The following is a 24,057-nucleotide window of genomic DNA, read 5'->3' on the forward strand; positions in this document are numbered from 1 at the left end:
AAGCAGGGGAGGGGCAGAGGGAAAGGGAGAGAATCTCAAGCAGACTCCACATTGAGTGCAGATCCCGACACAGGGCTCGATCTATCTCAGGACCCTGAGATCATGATCTGAGCCGAAATCAAGAGTCTGACTCTTAACCGACTGAGCCACCCAGGTGCCTCACTTTCAGAACATTTTAAACTGGAAGGGCAAGTGTCTCTTCATTACTTTCCAGTTTTAAGTGTTCTCTCTGGTAATGTTCGTTCACTTTTTCTTAGAGACGAATATTAGAATGCTTTTGTTCAGTACTACTGGGAATTATCATTGCCACTGTGGTTAACACATCCTTTAGGTTAACAGAGGGGGAAAGTTTCCACAATCTCCTGACAGTACAAAGTTTTCCCATCCAGGAACAAGACTTAGGCCTCCACTTATTCAATTCTTCTCTTCTATTCCTCAGCACAGTTGTACAGTTTCCTTCACATACCCTTACTGATTGTTTAGCTTATTTTTTGGATTTCTGTCTGTTACCAAAGTTCATGGCTCTTTTTTCCACATTATACTTTTTTGGCAGTTACAGAGGAATGCTTTGACTTTTTTTTTTACCCTGAATGCTGCAACTGGCCTCTTTACTTGTTGGTTCTGAAAATTTTTCAGTTCCTTTGACTTTCCATGAACAGGATTATTATCATCAAAATGATTATTTGTCTCCTCCTTTGCAGTATTTATAGCATGTGCCTTTTCCTTAACTGGCTTTGGCCAACATTTTAAAAACAATAGAAATTAACAGTGGTAATGGTAGATTTCCTTGCCTCATTCTTCAACCTTCATAGGAATGTTCTGGTCCTCTTCTGACATTTGCTAATTGCATATCTTTATGAAATTGTTTCATCTCTTAGGGCTATAACTATAGACAGATATTTTGGATAAAATTTTACACAACCATATGCTTAGACACTAGACAACACACCACAGTGGCAAGCCCGAGGGTACTTTACGGTATCAGACGCTGGCCTATCATCAGTCACAGAGGCAAGTAAGGGCTCTCGGGGAGAGAACACTGAATTAGAAATAAAGAAATTTCTTTCGGTTTCTGATTTTCCTACAGATTTTACTTAGCTTTTTACATTAACAAGATCATAATATAATTTCTATGTGTCAAACATGTAAGTTTATAAAACTTAAGGAAATAAAGTTTTATTTTTTACTTTTTAAAAGATTTTATTTATTTATTTGTCAAAAAGAGAAAGAGAGAGAGAACAAGCAGGGGGAGTGGCAGACAGAGGGCTCCCTACTGAGCAAGGAGTCCAATCCAGGACTCATCCCAGGACCCTGGGATCATGATTTGAGCCAAAGGCAGACGCTTAACCAACTGAGCCTCCCAGGCGTCCCAGAAATAATGTTTTAACGTTACTATCACAAAAGATGTATTTTTCAAAATACCACATAAAAAATATATGAAAACTTCTTGTCATACATGTTTCTGGAATTCAAAACTTGTAACATTAGATCTCTCATTATGTCACAGTATAGACTATTTAACCCCCACACCTTTTTTTTTTATGAAATACATATAAGATGCAGCAAGAAAGAAAACTATCAATATATTCCTACCACTATTTAGATTTTTTTAAAAAAATTTTTTGAGCTGTTTTTTCTTCAAAGTGGCCTACTATATATTCATATACTGAGACTCAGGACTTTATCCTCTTAGCAATATTACCAAAGAATTTAGATTTTCTTACATGGGAAAATGCAACTTTTTTGTGTGTTTTAGGGATATAGCTCTATAATTATTAATTTTTACTGACAGTACTGTATAGAGACAACACAACTTGTATGTCCTCCCAATGTGATAAAGAAAAACGTACAGGAAACATCAAGGTATTTCCTTACAGTTCCTGAATGAAAATGTGCGAAGAAACAAACTCATGTTCTAGGGGCACAGGAACCCTGAGAACCTTCTGCTCTGGGTCTTGGTACCAGAGACACAGAACCCATGAGGCATTTCAGAAACCATGGCCCCATCTCTCCCTTCACAGGCGGGACACTGGGTACCCACGGGGATCATGTGGTTCGTCCAAGGGGACAGCCCAGGTCCATACCTAGATTCGTGTTCTCTTGAACTAGTCACGGTTCATTCCACCTCGCTGACTTCCCAGAAGTCTCTGAGGAGCACAGGGCCCCCCAATTTCTGTACTTAGCACACAACGCTCACTGGCCTCTGGGAGTTGTTCCCAGGGAACCACACCGCCAATGGGCTCCCATGCATTGGGCACAGCTACACTCAGCTTCCGGTTGGTACTTGGCAAAGGGAACACCACGGAAAGGTAGATTCTAGTCACTGCCGATTCCTGTTGTAGGACCTCAATGATGGAATCTCCTGACCCTTAGACTCAAGCTACTCCTGGACCAAGTGTACCTTTCTCCAGAAGATCCCGGAGCAACATTTAGTACCTTTCGCCCTGGTGTGCATCATGGGAAGAGGACGTCAGAGCTAAGTTGCAGCCCTGGGGCCATGACTAACTCACCCTGGGATGGTGATAAAGGGCATCTCTCCTCTCCCGACATCCACCTCCTCCTCTGAGGAGTGATCGTGACCACCTGGATGATACCTAAGGTGCTAGTGTGGACATTCTGGGCTTCTGTGATGGTAAAAGAGGAACAGACAGCAGAGGACATGCAGGGAAGGGAGCTGGTGCTGCTGTGTACAAAGGTGCCCAAGGGATATAAAGGACTATCCGAAAGGAACGTACATTTCCTGCAAAAGTAACCAGTCTCTAGCCACTGAGCACATCTTCCCTCAACTGTAATAAAAAATAGAAAGACATGGAATATTTCTCATGCGCCTTCAGAGCCACTGTTAGGCACAAACTAATAGCAACTGCTGGAAACACTGCTCCTTGGCCTCTGGCTTAATTAGCGTATCTATTCAGTGAAACCCTCCTGACAGGCTCCATCCGGGCTCATTTGCCTTCAATAACAAACCTTACTGGTGGCAACAGAAGTCTCCGATGTCAGCACCAACTTGAGAGGCCCACCTTGGGGCTGACATTTTTCACTTTCTAATCAAAGGAGTCAAAGTAAATAGGTGTTGGCAGTTGACAGCCGGGGCTGTCTGTGGTGTCAACTCCCTGTCACACATGATTTCTAATAGAGTGTAGGAAGAAGATTTGAGCCTCAGATTTCTGAGTGGCTGTGGTAGGAGATTCTGGGGTGGTCGCTTTCCTGTCACTCTTACATGTGGCCAGGGCCAGAGGCGGGGATGGGGAGCCTTCACTGGGGCTTTTGGCAAACCTGTGGTGAGGGTGTACGCACACACAGGTATGTTCGTTTGCAAACACACAGACACACCTACACATACAAGAATACAAGTGAGGATCCCTGTATTAGTGCTGTCACCTTTTTGGTAGCCAACCCTAAAAAACGAGGAGTGTGTAGCAGGGGGGCACCAGCATCTGCTAATACTTAGCCACCCGTCTCTTCAGCATACCAGCAGAGCAGTTACCCACAGATGCGGAGGAGAGCAGGGCAGCCCTCCCTTCTGCTCTTGGAGCTGCTGGTGGCCCTCCACTGCCACACACGGGTGCTTAGAGTGACAGGGTCCTGGGCCGGCTCAGGCCAGGGAAAAGCATGCTTAACCAGCAGTCCCCCTGAGTGACAGCAAGGAGATGCAAAATGCTGTGGCCACACATCCACGTTTCTGTCAGAGAAATCCATTCATCTTTACCTCAGACCCATATTAAGAAGCTACATAAGAAAAGACTGTAAAATATTTCATTCTTTGCCCACAGAAACTCCAATACACAGAAAGAGAAAAAAACACTCAAATTAGAGAAAACGTCGTGGACACAGTAAAGAAATGCTTTCACGTAGAAAAGAAGAGGGTTTTTTTTCAGAACTTACTGGAGAAGTAACTTTCCTTAGCAATACCGCAACAAATCACTTCGTTTTGGGTCAACTTTGAATAGGTACATGAATAAACCACAGACTAAGGGTCTTAATATAAGAAACCAAAATTGCAATGTCTTAGGCTATACTGTTCCTTACGGAGGAAGAACTAGACGTTTATATCAAAACCTACCACAGACAATCTAAATTTATTGCATATATTTAGGGTAAAAAGAATACATAGTAAATGTATCTAATCCTATCTTATGCATTTAATTATTCTCAACACATCCATGTTGTCTTCACAAAGTTCTGAATTCCTTAAAAAGTGAATATCTGAACTAAACCCCATACAGCAGAGATGCTGGGGGTCAGCCAGCCAGGTGTGGAAGCAGACTTATGGGAGGCTGGCTCACGTTTTATTTATGCCTTGATGTACTCCAAGTTGAAAATAGGACATTATTCACAGATACCTATACATGAAAACAGTAATGATTCAGGAATGACGTTTTAATGCCTGCTTAATCTGGTTGATAACATATCCTATTATGGCCCCACAATCATTCAGTAGAATAAATAGACACATCCTGTTGTTCAGCTTAACATTATGAGACTTTTTTTTAGAATCGTTTGGAGAGAGTGGCGAATATCACCAAACATAAATGCCTCATTTTACTTCTGAAGAACCTGAGGCCCGAACAAGCATAAGGCCACATAGCTACTTAGTAAGAGAGCCGAGGTTAGGGCCCAGTGTCCCTGGCCACCATTCGGGTCCCTGTACATGTCACTACCTTGCTAATTAAAGGGGATGAGAAAACCACCATGAAATAAATTTTCAGATATAATTATGAAAGATAGATTAAAGGGTACCAGAGATACATTAACTTCAGTATATACAAACAATCTTTCCAATATTTCAACCAGTTTTCCGTGTGTGTGTGTGTGTGTGTGTGTGTGTGTGTGTGTGTGAGAGAGAGAGAGAGAGAGATTTTTGACAAGACCAACTAAATTTAAAGGAAAACAAAGAACAATACTTGGTCTTATAACTCTGATTATTGGTTACCCTGAAGTATGTGGCTAGGAGGCATGCAGCCTGGTCAAAATCATTCTTATGTAACACAGAAAGGAAAGTTCAACGCCAATGTCAAATTCACAAGTGCATACACTGCACAATGACATTCAAACCCCAGTTGGTGAATCTATTTTACTGAAATCACCAAAGGAACCCAAACTGTCTCATATCAAACCTACGTACATTCAACTGTGTAAGAACATTCAACAAAATATTTCAGTTTAGCACCCAAAAGTTATCACGGCCACCAGAAATTTTCATGTCTATTGGTTGAATAGACACATAACAACAGCAGTAATAGCATTAATGGGATCTAGGCACTCTTAGTAATGTCTATAATATTCCCTTTTAGCTGTTGGTATTTGCTAGCAGATAAAATCTATACTTCATTTATACTGTATATTTCTCTCGTATTTTGTCTTATTTTCAATTCAGGCTGCTCTTGTTCAAGAATGTACAATGTAAGGTGCCTAAAGTGATTTAATAATTCTATTATCTGCCCAGAAAATTCCACAGGGTGAGATCTACATTTCACAGAAATGAAGTTCTCTTTTTATCTATAAGCACCCACTTCAGAATTCTTTCTGACCAGTATTTCATTGCTAGTCCAGCATCTCCCTTACTTGAAAAGACAAATTTCTGCATCTCAAGAGATCCAAAAAGCTACTTGAACCTTGGGCTTTTGCTTTAGCTCTCACTGTGTCTCCACCTTGTGGGGAGGCAGGGCAGGAGAGCAGTGGAACTGAAAGTCTCCAAGAAAACCAGAAAGAGGCTGATGGAGAAGTGACAGTTCCGTATCCCCTTCTTGGTTACTCCCCACCACAGCTATATTACCATCTGCACCTCATTCCCCTTACCTTCCTTCCTTTCCCTTCCCCTCCAGCTTTCCTTTGACTTAATATGCTTATCTTCCCCACCCCCCTTTTTCCTTCTAGTTTGGATCCTATCCAATTCTTTCTAGATATAGTGGGCTTAAGTTAATATATTTATATTCCATGAGGGTATTTTAAACAAAGTGTTAAATTACACATACTCTGCTATTTTTGTACATTAAGATAATGACTCTGATCCCCAACACTATGGATGATTTATTCCATCTTCTATGACCTGCTTTTATGATCAGTGGTATGAACTTATGAAACAATTAGTTAGAGGTACAGGCAGCATCTATGGTTTTAGAAAGGTCTCCTCAGCCCTAACTTCTATACAAGACTAAAGGGATAAAGTAGGAGATCTTTTTTAGTCATTACAAATCTCAAAGATGTTAGGATCAGAAATATTATTATATCTTTTAGAAAATCCAAAGTGATAATACAATCTAGAATGGCGCTGTCCAATAGGATAGCCACTAGCCATGTGGCTATTTAAAGTCATTAAAATTAAAGAAAATTTAGCAGTCAGTTTCTCAGTTCACCAGCCATATTTCAATGGCTCAGCAGTCCCATATGATAAGCAGCTACTGTACTGGGAGCATAGATACTGAGCATATCATCATCATAGAAAGCTCTACTAGGCAGCAATGTTCCAGGGACACGTGAGGACCCTATTACAAACATGCAAGTAAGAAAATGCCTTTCTTGGCAATAATAATTAGGATTTTTCATTTTAGAAGAAAATTTTACCCTTTTGACCATAGCAGTGAATTTTGTCTCTGATTCTTGAGCCAACTGCACATATTTGCCATAAAACCAGCAATTTCTGATGGTCATCTATGGAATCTCTTAGGGTTGGTACAGCAAGACTGGACAGGGAAGGGGAGAGGCAGAGAGGGCTTGAGGCCCCCTACAACCCTTGTCAACCAGCACCTCTGTTTCCAAGGAGTTGTATTTAAATATCAGTTTATGACTCAAAGCTCCTGAGAATCATTATATATTCACTCTGGAATTTGAATTGCTCTAACTTATAGTATAAGAGGGACAACACATTAGAGAGAAGTGTGATCTATCACATCACTGGAGACAGTCCCAAAATCTGGTAGACTGTTTCCAGTACACAATCGTGTTCTCCAACCTCAAGTTAACCTTTAGCCAGCCCTGCAATTCTCCCTCCACTTCTTACTGACTCATACTTTATTACTCCAGGCAACCATTATATGCCTTTCTACTTTATGAAATCCCAGTTGCACCATGTTTGCTCTTTGCAAAAACCCTACTTTGTAATTACCTGGGACAAATGAAGCTACCTAATGTGAAACTTCCTGGGGCTCTCTCTTCCTAGGGGTCCAGTATTTCTCTACATTCATCCTTCACCCCTTTCCTTCTTTCTTCATGGCTACCTTTCTGAACTTGAATTTGATGTTATCCCCTCCTGTCTGCTCCAGGAATTGCTCCGTCTATCATTCTCATCTGCTTTTATCTTTAATGGCTTCTTCATCACTGGAACCTTCCTCTTGGATCATAAACATTCTTATCTCTGCTTTAAAAAAAAAAGGGTGAAACCAAACACAAAACCACTTTCTCTGCTCCTCTATTGAGTCTTCATTTTTCTCCACCAAACATCTTAACATTCACCTCTTTTCTCCATCCTCACCTGCCTTACCCCCTTGTAACCTGATTCCTGCCTTCATACGTCTTGTTCAAAGCTCCCAGTGGCCTCCTAATCGCTAAATCTGTGTTCCCGCTCTTCTCCATATTGAGATGGTCAGTGTGTGAAGCACAGACTGCATTGACTGGCCATCTCCTTGCCATGAATGTCTCTCCTCCCTGGGCTCTCCTGATGCTCCCCACTCCTCGCTGACTATGCCTTCTCTGGTTGTATTCCTTGCTCCTGATCTAGTCGGTCCCACCCTGCATGTGTCACATCCCTCTTCCCATCTCATCCTACTCACACTCCCCAGTGAGGTCAGTCATGGCTGCTCTCCTTAATGTCAGTCCAGTATGTCTGTAAATCTGGATGAATTTATATGGATGCTTTTCTGGGACTTTGACATGACTAGAGCCCCTCAGACCCCGCTCCCGAACTCACAGTTCTGCAAGTGGTGCCCTCATCCTTCCAGCCACCCCTCCCTCACAGGTGCTCTTGACCTGTCAGTTCTGACTCTCTCACATTTGGCCGTCTCTTTCCATCCCTACCACTGACCCCTATTTGAGGCTCCCACTAACCCTCTCCTCCCAACTGCTGCCTGTTATGGGAGCCAGAGAACCCACTGACATCATGAAATTTATCCTCTTTCTCACTGAAAGCAGAAGGAATTATCAATCTGTGACCCCTGTCTACCGCCTTGAGGAAGATATTATTACAAGAATCTTTATGAACCTTCCCAGAAGACAGCCTGTGCGTGTTATGGCAATACAAGAAAGCATGTACTGTTGGCAAAGTTCCTGTAGGAAGTCAATATGAGTCTAAAAGTTATGCTCGATTGCTTTTTACTATTTCTTCTCTGTCACTGTCCCTGGTGGTGTTAGAGTTGTGATGGAATGTTACCTCTGACCTATCGTTTCTGTGAAAGCTAAAAGCAATCAAAGCTATGAAAACACCCGCCCCCACACTTCCCATCTCTTGTAGCCCTTGACCAATAATCCAAGAGGTGCAGCAATAGGCAGAGTGCAGGGGCAAGAAGGGGACTTCCAAGAACTTCATAGCTCTGCATTTTATAGATAAAAAGCAGGGCAATAAAACCTTTGAGCTGCTCTCTGTTAGTGTTCTGAAATTTCTATCTCACATAATGGGATAAATAACAAAAGTAAGGTCTGGCCAGAAGGAAAGCATCCCTAATTTTGGCAGTGCTAGGATCACTCATCCCCAGTCTCCCTTGTCCAAATGCCTTGGCTCACAATTGTCACAGTAATTGTTCTCAAATATACTTCTGATTATTCACCACTTAAGAATCATAAATGGTTCTATAATTTTAACAGAATGAAGTCACAGGATCCTAGCTGTTAAGAGCCAAAAGTGGTCAATTCATTTAATTCAATCTCTTCCAACTTTATAATAAAAATCTGAGCCCACTGAGGTTAACTGACTTTCTCCCCAAATTACTCTATTACCATAAGTGCTGATTTTGATGCATATTATGCACACAAGTGTGGCATATTTCTTTTTTTTCGGTTTCTTTTTTTAAATTTAATTTTATTATGTTATGTTAGTCACCATACAGTACATCATTAGTTTTTGATGTAGTGTTCCATGATTCATTGTTTGTGTATAACACCCAGTGCTCCATGCAATATGTGCCCTCCTTAATACCCATCACCAGGCTAACCCATCCCCCTACCCCCTCCCCTCTAGAACCCTCAGTTTGTTTCTCAGAGTCCATAGTCTCTCATGGTTCATCTCTCCCTCTGATTCCCCCCCCTCATTTTTCCCTTCCTTCTCCTAATGTCCTCCATGTTATTCCTTATGTTCCACAAGTAAGTGAAACCATATGATAATTGACTTTCTCTGCTTGATTTCACTTAACAGTCTCCTCCAGTCCCATCCACGTTGATATAAAAGTTGGGGATTCATCCTTTCTGATGGCTGAGTAATATTCCATTGTATCTATGGACCACATCTTCTTTATCCATTCGTCTGTTGAAGGGCATCTCAGCTCTTTCCACAGTTTGGCTATTGCAGACATTGCTGCTCTGAACACCGGGGTGCATATGGCCCTTCTTTTCTTATCTTGACCCCTTTTCCATAGTTCAAAGTATCCATTTTTCATTAAATATCTTGAATAAGCTAGAATATGGTAGACTATGGCACTTATAAACCTTTGAGGGACAATGTGATTTCTAATAGTGTTGCCCACATAACTGAGTCTAGGTGGATAAAGTAGGTGTTACTTAAGCAATAAAGAAAATATTTGCACTTACAGGCAACGTTGCATAGAACTCAGAAGAACCATGTCCTCCTGTGTAAATGAGTGTGAAGGAAGCAAAGAAAGAAGAAAAAGAACTGAATGTGTGGGAAGAATCTGGAAAGTTAACTGCAAGATTCAGTGAAAATGATTCTATTTTTTCCTTATAAAGAATACATAATTACAGATTCCAGGGAAATAGATATTTAAATCCATCAGTGACATGTGTTTGACTTCCTCATTTCCAGAGAAAATCAGAAGCTTATTTTGGTTTTTGTTCTCACTCTTCTCTTTCCCCCACCCACCTACACCGGATTGAGATATCTGACAAAGTAAAACCCTAGTACAACGGGAATTAGACTCTAGCAAAATGAGAAGCTGAAGCTGCGTGAAGCTCTTTACACACTATAAAGTCAAATGCTCCCACTTTTTCCTACAGACATTAGAAAGGCACAGAAATAAAATCAGATCCAACTCTCAGTTTCTATTTCTAGCAGAGGTTATATATGCCATCAGCTTCGATTAATGTGCTATGTCTTAGTCACCTTACATAAATATGTTTCATTTAAAGGGAACCCAACTGAAGAAGGTATTGCCTCAAATGATAACATGCTAAGGGCATGGCAGAACCCCTTTAGATAAAGAAAACAAAATATGACTTTCTTTGCCTATATTTTATAAATTTCCAAATAGCCTGAAGCTTACAGTCCAAAAGAGACCCTCATGAAAATCAACTCCTAGAACTGCCACCTTCATGTTGCATAAATGATAGATGTTTCATCTTAATGTTCAGAGAGGTATTCACATACATGACAGAGAGGAGTATAAAAATTAAGAAATGAAATAGACATCATCTCCCTGACTTATATATAATCATTGCCACCTTACCCCATGCCAGACACAGTTAATGCATCATGGTCATTTTTCCAACTGAGCTTTTAAAATCCTTCTCCACAAAGAACTTTATGCACATGGCCAATGAATGCAAATGGGGTTGAACCACTGTCATTATGACTACACCAGGCTCTTTTCTGAGCACTGTGCATTCATTAATTCCATTTAGTATTCCCAATCCTACTGTGTTTTGTTACACTTATTTTTATTTATTCTTATTTTACAATGAGAAAACAGAGGCACAGAGAGATTAAGTAACTTGCTCAAAGTCACAGAGCTAGTAAATGTCAGAGGCAGGATGCAAACCCAGGCAGCCTGCCTCCAGAGACCACATCCTTCATCACTATACTATATGGTCTCTTAAGAAATGAAAGCCAATACAGAGAGAAGATGGGATTTTAATTGTCTTTTATGGAAATTTTCAAACATATAAAAAAAAGTAAAGTAAATAGTACAATAAACCCTCATAATTTCATCATCCAGCTTCAAGATCATAAAAAAAATTACCTATCTTTTCTCACCTTTTTGGGGGGAGGAGGTGGTGCCAGATTATTTTACAGCAAAGCCAGCACACTGTTGTTACTTAAAATGTAGAGTAATTAGGTCTGGAGACATAATGCAGTAGTGCTGAAATAGCCAGGAGAGGGTCTGAAGGGTGTGAAGACTCTCCTCACCCCCAACTCAAGAGGGTCAGGTGCTCCTCTCTTCATATATCTCCTTCCCCTTCCCACCCACCAAATGCTGTGCAATCTTCAGCCATAGCCAGACTCACAGTTCCCTACATGGATTTCTTTTCACACTCCTATCTCCCCACTGGATTCTAACTTTGCAAGAGTGAAATTTTGGTGTCCTGGTCAGAATAGCTGCAACACTGAGCTCTGTGCTTACCCCAAAACAGATGCTAAAAGAGGGCTGGCTTGGGGAAGGGAAATGGACAGTCTGATAGTCACGAAACCAGACAGCCAAGAAAAATGAGGCAGTTCAACTAGACATGGTTTCTACCATAATCCCACTACCATAATCCTACCTACCTATCATCCCCCAAATTTCAGTTTATCTTACTTTCAACCAAAAATGGTCAACCAAAACAAAACAAAATAAAACAAAACAAAAGGCATTCATACTCTAATCCCATCTCTGGGTGGACATGATCATTATCCGGAGTGTTTTGAAATGGAACGTACAATGTCAATAAGGCTTAATCTCAAATACGCAAGAGCTTCTCTGAAATCTGACCTCACAGGTCCCTTTAGGTTCCTTTTTCCATGAATAAAAAAATGACTCCCTCTTTGCCAATGGAACATGAGATAGACTAATGGTTGTTTTGGTAATAATACTTCTTGGCAACTCTGAACTTAAGTAAAATTCATGTCAGATACAGAAAATCAAATGTATTATTTATGTAAATGTATTTTATGTTACTCATGAGCACGAATGCTGAAGTTAACATTACAAAAAGCTTTCATATTAACTCTTATTTTCATTGATTAACCTTCCAAAAGGGCTAGTGATTTTCCATTTCAGATTATTATCCCCAGAACCCAAATCCTATTTGGTAATTAAAAGAACATCTACTTATTTAAGTATTAAAATAAGAAATAAAACTCTAGAATTTAATGAAAATATCTAATCTCTCCAAATGAGAGGTCTAATTTTGACAACTCTGAAATTCTTTCACAAAAAGCCACAATGGTAGGGTTTTAGGCCAATTCTTTGAAAGTGACTAATTACATGCAAGGAGATACATAGGTTATTAGATATCTGTGACACTATTAGGTCTACATGATGATTTATCTCTGAATATAATCATACTTTAAATGACCTATTATATTTTCTCTTTGAGTTGCATAAAATATCTATAGGTATACCATAGTCAAGAGAAGCAACATTTTAGAGATTCTAGAAAACTGTGAGAACCACAATGATGATGAACTCCACCAACTATCAAGACCTGTGAAAGTCTTGATAAAAGTGAAAATAAGTTACCTCTACAAAATACTTCTGAAAGCTGCTCAAGTTACTCTCAGGGCTCTCTCTTGTTCCATACTCTTACATAAGAGAAAATGTAAGAAAATTTCTATTGGCAAAGAATTTCTTTTGAAACTCTTACTGTAAAGGCCATGCTAGGTAGCATGAGGGATACTAAAATTATTAAAAGACATAGCCCCTATCCTTGAAGAGCTTATAATCCAGGGGAGACAGGGCAGAGAAATAAATAAGTACAATGAGACAGTATGTGATAATCCACAAAAGGGATGCAAGCCAGGAGCCACAGGAGTTCCCAGGAGAAAAGATCGCTTCAGGTTCACAGATGAAGGACGATTTTTAGAGGAAGTGGCATTTGAATTGCACCTGAAAATTCCAGAATCTACAGAGAAATTTGGCTGGGGAAAGAGGAAGAGCATTCCAGAAACGGTTTACACCAAGACCACAAAGGCAGGAAAGCACAAAGCCCTCAGAAGAAAAAGTGAACAATTCTGGTTGGCCAGTTGAGGGTGTACATGAGGGGATGGGATGTGGGAGAGGCAAGAAGGGAACCAGGCAGGTCTTGGAGGACCTGGAATTTCCAACAAGGACCAGAAGCAAGCACAGGGGTACCATGAAGCGATCAAAACAGGGTGAAAGGGAAAGTGATCTAGGACCATGTGCCTTACAAATTACAGAGTGACGATGTATGAGGAATGGTTTAGGTGAGAGGTACTACAGGCTTAAACTAAGATGAGGAGAAGAACAAACACAGACTACATGAGAGAGTGAGACCTGACCAGATCTGATCACTGAATAGAAAGGAAGGCAAAAAGAAGGTAAGAAGCAATGCTGATCCTAAAATTTCCAGCCTCAGTAGCCAGATTGCAGATTTCATTAACAGACAGAGCAACGGTGAAAGGAGGTGCTGGTTTGTAAAAGATAACAAAAGATTCATTTTTGGGAAATGTTCAGTTTGAGGTAACCCGGGTCAACCTGCTGGAGATGCTTGGCATCATGTGAAATGAGGGTGAGTAGTTCTAGAAAGAGGTTGGGGCTGCAGATACGGAGTTGGTAGTGTGGCCACAGTGCTGAGAGCTGAAAGTACGGATTAAGATAAGCAAGGCAAAGCCTGAAGAATTGGAAGAGATGCATCATGAGAACAAATCTTGGGGAGCTCAAACATGTTGGCCTCAGTGTACAGAAGATGGATGATGCTATGATGAACTGCAGGCTGTGCCAGAAATGGCAAGCCCTCAAATTCAGTAGGTTTTCTGGATGCACCAACAGCTCCCCTACAAAAGATCTCTCAAGAGTCCATCTCCGCTTCCCCAAATACAACCCCTTGAGAAACTCCCCAATCACCTTAATCAGAAACTAACCTTCCACCTCAACCCAGGAATATCCATCCAGCTTTGTATCATTTTTAAGGCTGTGGGCATATACACCCTTGTGCTGTGATCATTTATACAATGTCAGCCTCTCTGTCCACCTCCCCAGCTGCATCCCTATTTCCCCAACCACTCTACCACCTCCCTGCACCAAAGGTGGAGGGCAGATTCTACACCCAACAGCCGAAACCCAGGTCCATGGGGGGCCCAGGGGTCTCCCCTCTCCATGCTCATTGTCACCTGCCCCTCAGGACCCAGGAAAACCACGGAGAAAGACAGAGAGTTGTAGCTAAGCCAAAGTCACCCAGGAAACACCAAGTTCCTAATGAATCACTGAATAGTGTCCTAAATATAGTATGCTTCGGTCACTGTGGCCCTGTTCGGACTGTTTATAGGCACATGTGTATCTAAAAATATGAGCTACACACTTCCAAAGAGTTCCTTATTATAGTCATGTTTCAGATTTTGAGACATCTACTGTGCCACATTATAATTCCTAATTACTGTGGCATTCCTAAAATGAATCCTATGTGCATGTACTGTTTGAAGAAAGCCCAATGTTCCAAGAAGGAAAAGGAACCAACTCTGATATCATGCTAAGTGTTTTGATGAGCTAAACCAACAAAGCTTTGCTCCAAGGGTTTGACCTAAGGACTTTTGGCTCTTTCAAAGGCTTCATATTTTACTTAATCCTCATCATCAAAGCATCATCCCTCCACTAAAGAACAGAAACAAAAATTTTTTTGACATGAAATCTAATAACAAGTATAAGAAGAGTGTTAATGGTACTAAGATATCAACTCAAATAAGTGAGAAGGTTTTCCATGGTCTATAGGTTAAGGACAAATTTTACATATAGTTACATGGCAAATAATTTCAAGTCAATTCTAAATACTGTTTTTTTAAAAAAATACAGAAAAGAATTCTGAATACACATTACCTTTATTTTTCTTTCCAAATTTTTATTTAAATTCTAGTTAGTTAACATACAGAGCAATATGGTTTCTGGAGTAGAATTCAGTAATTCATCACTTACATGAAACACCCAGTGCTCATCACAAGTGCCCTCCTTAATGCCCATCCCCCATTTAGCCCATCCCCTGCCCACCTCCCCTCCATCAACCCTCAGTTTGTGCTCTATCATTAAGAGTCTCTTATGGTTTCTTTCCCTCTCCCTCTTTCCCTCTTCCCATATGTTCATCTGTTTTGTTTCTTAAATTCCACATGAGTGAAATCATATGGTATTTCTCTTTCTCTGACTGACTATCTTAGCGTAATACACACTGACTCCACCCATGTCTTGCAAATGGCAAGATTTCATTCTTTTTGATGGCTGAGTAATATTCTATTGTGTGTGTATACGTGTTTGTGTGTGTATACCACATCTTCTCTATCCATTCATCAGCTGATAGACATTTCGGCTCTCTCCATAGTTGGCTATTGTTGACGATGCTGTCATAAACATCAGGGTGCATGTACCCCTTCAAATCCATATTTTTGTATCCTTTAGGTAAATACCTAGTACTGCAACTGCTGGATCATAGGGTAGCTCTATTTTTAACTTTTTGAGTAATCTCCATACTGTTTTCCAGAGTGGCTGCACCAGTCTGTGTTCCCACCAACATTGCAAGAGGGTTCCCCTTTCTCTGCATCTTCACCAACACCTGTTGTTTCTTATGTTCTTAATTTTAGCCATTCTGACAGGAGTCAGATGGTATCTTATTGTGGTTTTGATTTGTATTTTCCTGATGATAAGTGATGTTGAGTATATTTTCATGTGTCTGTTAGCCATCTGGATGTCTTCTTTGGAAGATGATTCATGTCTTCTGCCCATTTCTTAGCTGGATTATTTGTTTTTTGGGTATTGAGTTTGATAAGTTCTTCACAGATTTTGGATACTCTTTATCAGATATGTCATTTGCAAATATTTTCTCTCATTCTGTAGGCTGCCTTTTAGTTGATTGTTTCCTTCACTGTGCAGAAGCTTTTTATTTTGACGAAGTCCCAATAGTTCATTTTTTGTTTCCCTTGCCTCTGGAGACATGTCTAGTAAGAAGTTCCTATGGCCAAGGTCGAAGAGGTTGCTGCCTGTGTTCTCCTCTAGGAATCTGATGGATTCCTGTCTCACATTTAAGTCTTTTAACCATTTTGAATTTATTTTTGTGTATGGTGTAAGAAAGTGGTCCAGTTTCATTCTTCTGCATGTGGCTGTCCAATTTTCCCAACATCATTAGTTGAAGAGACTGTCTTTTTTCCACTGGATATTCTTTTCTGCTTTGTCGAAGATTAGTTGACCATATAGGCATGGGTCCATTTCTGGGCTTTCTATTCTGTTCCATTAATCTCTGTGTCTATTTTTGTGCCAGTACCATACTGCCTTGATCACTACAGCATTGTAATGTAGCTTGAAGTCCGGAATCATGATACCTCCAGCCTTGCCTTTTTTTTTTTAAAGATTTAATTATTTTAGAGAGAGAGAGAGAGAGAGGGTGAGCAGGGGGAGGGGCAGAGAGAGAGGGGTAGCAGACCCTGCACTGAGCACAGAGTCCAACGTGGGGCTCAATCCCACAAACCTGAGATCATGACCTGAGCCGAAATCAAGAGTGGGATGCTTAACTGACTGAGCCACCCAGGCACCCCTGCTTTTCTTTTTCAGGACTGCTTTGGCTATTTGGGGTCTTTTGTGGTTCATACAAATTTTAGGATTGTTTGTTCTAGCTCTGTGAAATATTCTGGTGGTATTTTGATAGGGATTACATTAAAAGTGTAGATTGCTCTGGGTAGTATAGACATTTTAACAATGTTTCCTCTTCCAACCCCTGAGCACGGAATGTTTTTATTTGTGTCCTCTTCAATTTCTTTCATAAGTGTTTTACAGTTTTCAGAGTACAGATCTTTTACCTCTTTGGTTAGGTTGATTCCTAGGTATCTTAAAGTTTTTGGTGTGAATACCTATTACTTTTAATATGAAGTCTTTAAAGTAGGAGTTATTTTCCCTGGCACATTATGGCTCTTGTCTCTCTGGGTGCTCAGGGTATCCCTCTCTAGTGTCCTTTGAAGCAGAGGTGAGAAGAAATACCCTAAATACCCATACACCTGGAATGATTCTGTCCACACCTGTCAGCTCTCCTTTAGCAAAAGCTGCTGCCATGGGAACAAAACTCAATTCATCTTGAAATTACTATTATTTTTTTAAGAAATCAAGGCTTTAGCATCTTCCTTGGAAAGATATATACTATGTGAGATTTTTAATTTTTTTTTTGTCACTCTCGTGCTCCCTCTAAAAGAGAAACATGCCACTGGGAATTTTACTACTAAAAACTATGACAAATAGCTGCCCCTATATTAAAAATCTTCAGACTGTCAATATGCACACACATATCTAAAAATAGGAGTTCCACATTTGCAAATAGTTCTTTATTATATTCACATTTCAGATTTTGATACATCTACTGTGCCATGATGGAATCCATAATGACAATGGTATTCCTAACATGAATCCTGTGTGAAAGTAGTTCAGAGATGCAGCACCTTTAGGAAACCAAGTGAGCAAAAACCTCTCAAAAACTGCTTACAAACACATCAAGATAAAGGAAAATGTAATGTACTACTTTGAGGAATAACTAGGTAGACCAAAATTTAGAACTGTAAAAGTACAAATGTACTGCACATCAGCTCTCTAAACCCAAGAAAGGATAAAGAGCAAGCTCAGAGAAAGGAAATTAAAAAAAATATATATGAATCAATCTCATTCTCAAACTCTCCCCCCCAAACCCCATCCTGCTATCTCTTTCCCTTACTACTTTAGCCTGATTCAACTGTTGTAATCCCTTCCAAACAGCCCTGCACATGAAAACCTCTAAGACTTTCCTGGCCTTCCGGCAAGTTCTTGCTAACCAACATCTGAGATGTCAAGGCTTCAGATCCAATAACAATGACTTTGAAGTTGACAGGCTGAGATGGGTTTTGGTCATCAAAGGCACAGCCAAATGGGGCAGCCTCCAGATCTTCTTTAGAAACAGTGGCTGTTTGTGACTTACTCTGAGACTATTAATTCAGACTTTATAAAATATAGTTTATAACATCAGTCTCGGGAACCAGGCCTAGAGTAGCCTCATTCAACTAATGGGGACCTTTCTGGACACAAAGCTGAAGAAGTTCAGCTGTGTTTTCTTTTATTTTCAATATCATTTGGTTAACTTTTAGAAATCCAACCAAATGTTCCATCAAAATCAAGGCATTACAGGTAATCCCAGGTAACTAAAAAGATTCTCACCACCACTATTTAATACATGTTTCATGTAACACCTGTTTTGGATCTTTCTTTGACTTCTTACATAGAATCCATGGAGCAAAGGGCTCCTGGAGTCAGTCCCTGGATAAGTCATTTTCTATATTTCAACATCTTTTTCTAGCATGTTAGCTCCTCATAACTGAAAAATGATAAGGCCAAACAGGCTTTTTTTTCTTCAGTAGATTCTTTTCTAAAGTCCTAAGAATGGCAGATTAAAGTAGTCAAATCAAATCTTTCATACACAAAGGAATGAAACTATTACACCCGCATGCTGATCTACCTGGCCCAGTGTGGCCCGAGGGGCGTATCCCGCAGGGGAGTAGCGCACGCCGGCCCCGCCCACTTACGGTTGGCCAGCCGGCTCTGCTCCGGCTGTGCGCTGTCCGCCGACTGGGTGCTGGAGACCGAGGACACGCTGGAGCTCCGCACAAAGCCAAACGCCGCTAGCTTGGCTGCCGGGAGACGCGAGTATCCGGGAGGACGAAGTCCAGATTTGGGTAGATTGGATTTTGCAGCATTTGAACCGGAGGCTTTCTTTAAATCTGCTATAAGGAACGAAAACAACAACAACAACAACAACAAAAAAAAAAAAAAAAAAAAAAAAAGATCGGTTGACAAGATAGAGAATACATGGACTACGAATATTAATCTAGCTCTATCATAAACAGGCCACAATCAATCTTGCAGGGTGTGCTTTAGCACATTCACAAACACATCTTTATGAGAAAGGCCCCTCACAGTGGGCTGGGGGTTTCAGAGAATTCAAATAAGAGGAGAGGCAGCGGGGCAGATGAGACAAGAACAGACAACTAGTCCTATTATATGACCATAAATAAAGGTAGGTATACAGTGCTTAGGAAGCTGAATGGAATGAACACTTACTATTGCACGTTACTCTAGAATTGTGAAATAGACATACACCTTAAAATCTGACATGCAGTGGGCAAAGGGCCCTTGTGGCAAATAATTCATCAGCAATTTTAAACAGTATGTGATAATTCATGCAAGTATGTACAAAGAATCGTTTGCTAACATTCTGTTGGTTGTAGGAATGAGGTGGGCACAAACTGTGGAGCTGGCCAGGGCGAAATCCAGTCTCTGTCATTTACTAGCTGTGTAACCTCAGAAACTTGACCCAACACTTTAGAACTACAGTTTCCTCCCATGGAAGGACTGCGATGATAAAACTGGCCTCAAAGGTCTAATATAAATATTATTGCTTGTAACAGAACTTTATAGGTGCTCCAATTAATGCTAGGTTTTTTTTTCCTTTCTCCATGATCTGGTTTTATGTTAAACTAAAATTAAAAAAATAAACTAAATTTCAAAATTAGTTCCCAGATATGTGCAAAGCCAGCTAATTTTGAAAGAACAAAACATTATGCTATAAACCCACCATCTCAGCATGATGATATCTGAACCAGGCTCTGTTCATGGCCACTACAATGATCATCTCCACACTATAAGAAGGCTTTCAATATCAGATAGAACCAGGATGTTATCACACACAAATGCTCTTTAATATTCCTTAAAAGGAAAAGGGGCCAGAAGTCCTAATATTCTGTATAATTGTCCTAGTGAAGCCATTTAGAACTTTCACCTGCCATATTTACTGTGAGTGCTTATTATATACAGATCCTTCAGCAATGCTCCTCAGTCCTTATTATCTACTGAAAGATTAACCAGGTTTCAGACTAGTAATAAAAAAAATTTAAAAATTTTGTGTCTAAAAATCAATGAAGAATCTACATTAGAAATAAATCTATGTATGGAAATCTGTGGAGAACCAACAGATGCCAATCTGGTTCAGTGGTGCCTCTTCCTCTACTAGGAGCTCCCCCTAAGAGTGAGGCTGTAGCCAGTTGTACATCCAAATGAAAGCAGAATATGTACAAACTATGGCTTCCTGATTTCTGGGTCAGGACTAGGAGGAGGAGGAATCAGGTGAGTGCAGAGGGAAGAGGGAACAGGGATCTGGAGCTGCAATATTCCCAATTCAGTTCTGTCCTGCTTGGGGAAAAAAAATGTTCAAATATGATGAGAAATAATCACTGTTTAATAAGTAGTAATGGCCCTTCTGTATCAGCAATTAAATGTCAGGTCAATGCCTTCAATTGTTGTTCTATCATTTCGCATACTCTGAGATGATATCCCCAGAACAATGAAAACGTCCCCGTAAATCAGATACATTTTCACAATAAATTTAAACTAAAGCAATTGTGGATAACGCCTGTAAAACAGTTGCTAAAAAATCAGATGTGATTTCAATAATAAGTATACACTAAATCCATCATGTTTTGATACTAATTTCAGTTATAGAGGGAAAGAGTATAATCTCTTTCCCAACCCAGTTAATCAATAACTGATTTAAGATTACACAAAATCAAGTGAGAAGAATATGAATAAATGGGTTTTTTTCTGAGTAAAGAAACCCATATTTCAGAATGAAGGAAAGGTCAGAATTCCTAACAGAACACCTTGGCATGTAATAAACATTCATTTAATATTCATTTAAGAATGAAAACCAGATACTCCTGGGTGGCTCAGTCAGTTGAGCATCCACCCAACTCTTGATTTTGGCTCAGGCTCATGATCTCACGGTAGTGGGATTGAGCTCCACGCTCAATGCAGAATCTGCTCAAGATTCTTTGCCTCTCCCTCTACCTGTCCCCCTGCTTAGGAACTTGCATGTGTGTACTCTTTCTCTAAAATAACTAACTAGCTAAATAAATAAATTCCTTTAAAAAATGAAAACTAAGTTTATTAAATCATTACATAAGACAATAAAGGCACTGAAAATGTTCAAAGAGGAATTTATCCTATTCTACCCTTACCTATATTTAAGGATTGTTCATGTCATAGGTAGAAAGGTAGCATGAACATGCAGAGAGGGAACTCAACAACACAGGATCCCAAGTAGACACGAAGTAGGTCTCTAAGTGAGTTCTGGGCTTTCACTTTCCCTTAGTTCATCTTTCCCTTTGAATAAAGGCACATGTTGTGAGTGTATGTGGGTGTAGGCTACTTGTGGGAGTATGTCTTACACCAACTCTCTGTGTACATAATTTTTTCTAAATTTAATATAATCCATACATCAAGTTACTATCCAGTGGTCTCACCTCCTACCAGATACATCTCACAAATAGTTTACATACCTTCAGGGTTTGGAAGAACAGTTCTCATTCTTTGGAAACTATCCGTGCCTAGCACAGTGGTTTTGACAAATTATTCAGTCAAATTTAGCTGAAGTCTACAGTAGCCAAGCTTGCATAACATTAATATAGCCTGTTGTGTGGGTTGAACACCTCCACTGGTCTCTCTGCATGAGAACTAGGCTGGAATAGGGCTCTAAACTCTGCTTTCTAAAAAAGCACCTCTGTGATTCTTACTCAGGTAGTCCATGGAGCATACTTTGGGGTGAAAACGTCAAAGATGCCATATCAGCCTGCGAAAGGTATGCTTCAGCATTACATTCAGCTGTTCTGACTGAATGTGCCTTAATTTAATCTTAGTTTCTCATAAAAGGAATTTACTTATAAAAATGTGCACTCTTTACTATTTCTCAAGTGCAGCATGTCAGAAGAATCTATTTTTTCAAGTATGTAGTGTCCTTGGACTATTCAAGAATAGACTTTGATGGAAATAGCATATCAAAGTGTATAGTAAGTCCTCAATAAACAAATGATAACAATTAATGTTAAATAAAACTGAGCAGACACATAAGAGAGACATCTTCCACAATGATGGCACAAGGAGCTTCATGGACACTTTCTCCAGTAAACCAACCATAATTAGTAAAAATCATTTTTAAAAAACAACAATCATTTAAAGTTTCTAGAAATTGTTCTAAGGGCATACAGCAAATAAACATTTATAAATGAAAATCTACTAAATCCCAGTAAGAATAGTCAGACTGGATGGCACTTGAGCATGACCCACTCCTTTCCTCCTCTGCAACCCTGTCCATCTCAGCATGATGAAAGCTCTACTCTAGGTGGCTGGGACCAAGGCAAGAGGATTCCTCTCCCTCTGCTCAAGAACTACCATATCTCACTGCGAGAGGCGGGCCACCATCATTTCCCAATCCCTATGCCCTCCCCCCAGGTCCATGTTACAGAAACTAAATTACATGCAAGCAAGAGGCCAAGAGGTCAGGAAGACTCTCCCTTCACCCAGCCCCAAGTAAGAGGGCAGAGGCACTACCCCAGGGACAGCAGGCCAAAAATACTGGGGCCCTAATCACTGTTGCCCTGGCTCACTTGTAGGCTAGAGGTTCAATATCAGGAGAGGTAAAGGGAGAAGAACAGAAGCTACTGACCCTGCCTAGCAGCCACCTGTAAATCAGGATTGCCACTCCTAGAGAAGCAGACCAGTGTCCCTGCCACACCCCCCAGCAGAGTCATAACTAAGAGGTTTGCCCAAAGGTAGAGATAGGCCATAAGAACAAATGTCCACATTAAAAATGAAGAAAGATGTCACATCAATAAAGTAATCTTCCATCTAAAGACACCGAAGAAAGAAGAGCAAACCAAACATAAGTAGAAGGAAGGAAATAATGAATACTATAATGGTAATAAATATAACAAAATGGAAAAGTAAAAGAGAAAGTCAACAAAATCAAATTTGGTTTTTAGAAAGATCAACAAAGTTGGCAAACCTTTAGTTACGACTGATCAAGAAAAAAGGAGAGAAGACTCAATTTGTTAAATGAGGAATGAAAGAGGGGACATCACTACTAATCTTACAAAAGTAGAAAGAATTATAAGGGACTATTATGAACAACCTAGTGAAATGAACATGTTCCAGGAAAACACAAATGAAAAAAAAAAGGAAATGGAAAATCTGAATATACTTACAACAAAGAAATTGAATTAGTAATCCAAAAACTTCCTACAAAGAAAAGCCCAGGCCAAAATATCATTAATAGAGAATTCTATCAAGCATTTAAAGAATTTATACCAGTTCTTCACAAATTATTCCAGGGGGTGAGGGAGGAAGAGAGAGAAACACTTCCATACTCATTCTATGAGGCCAGTGTTACTTGATAACCAAACCAAACATATCACGAAGAAAAAGAAAACCCTTACAGATGCAAAATTCTCACCAAAATATCGCAAACTGAAATCAGCCACATATAAAAAGTATTACATACCATAACAAAGTGAGATTTATCCCTAGAATTTAAGAGTGGTATAACATGGAAATCAATGTACTATGTCATATGAACAAAACAAAGAAAAACCACATGATCATCTCAATATATGCAGAAAAATCACTTGACAACTTCCAAGAGCATTTCATGAATAGAAAAATGTCCTCAATTTGATAAGGGGAGGGAAAAAAATCCATAGCTAACATCATACTCAATGGAAAAAGAATGACTCCTTCCCCCATAGATCAGGAACAAGGCAAGGCAGTTTGCTCTCATCACTGCTACTCAATATTTCATGGAAGGTTCAAGTCAGGACAATTGGGCAAGAAAATTAAAAGGCTTGCAGACTGGAAACAAGAAGCAAAACTTTCTCCATCTGTAGATCACACAATCTTGTATATAGAAAACCCTATGAAATCTACTAAAACCTTGTAATAAATGAGTTCAATATACAAAAATCAATTGTATTTCTATATACTTGCAATAACTAATCCAAAAATGAAATTAATAAAGTTTCATTTACAATATCATCAACAAAATAAAACATTTAGGAAATGTAGTAAAGGGTTGGACTCCCCCCCTTTTTTTTTATGCTTGACTGCTAACAGCTATCAGGTTTCAAACCCCACACCTCCTTTTACA

General features: G+C 39.8%; 1 protein-coding gene across 7 annotated transcripts in view; it reads right to left on the reverse strand.

Moving 5' to 3' along the window:
• MTUS2 (microtubule associated scaffold protein 2) overlaps positions 1 to 24,057 on the reverse strand; it is a 581,138-nt gene that overhangs the window by 310,217 nt on the left and 246,864 nt on the right. For 6 of the 7 annotated variants that reach the window (XM_025874487.2, XM_073894728.1, XM_073894730.1 and 3 more), the window contains one exon: positions 18,611 to 18,808. In XM_025874487.2, the coding sequence (XP_025730272.1) occupies positions 18,611 to 18,808 (198 nt within the window). The remainder of the gene's footprint in view (positions 1 to 18,610; positions 18,809 to 24,057) is intronic. The other variant, XM_073894733.1, reaches the window with a different exon arrangement.

This window comes from Callorhinus ursinus, unplaced genomic scaffold (genome assembly GCF_003265705.2).
Source record: "Callorhinus ursinus isolate GAN/ISIS: 27379988/994484 unplaced genomic scaffold, GSC_fseal_2.0 scaffold7, whole genome shotgun sequence".
Taxonomy (NCBI): domain Eukaryota; kingdom Metazoa; phylum Chordata; class Mammalia; order Carnivora; family Otariidae; genus Callorhinus; species Callorhinus ursinus.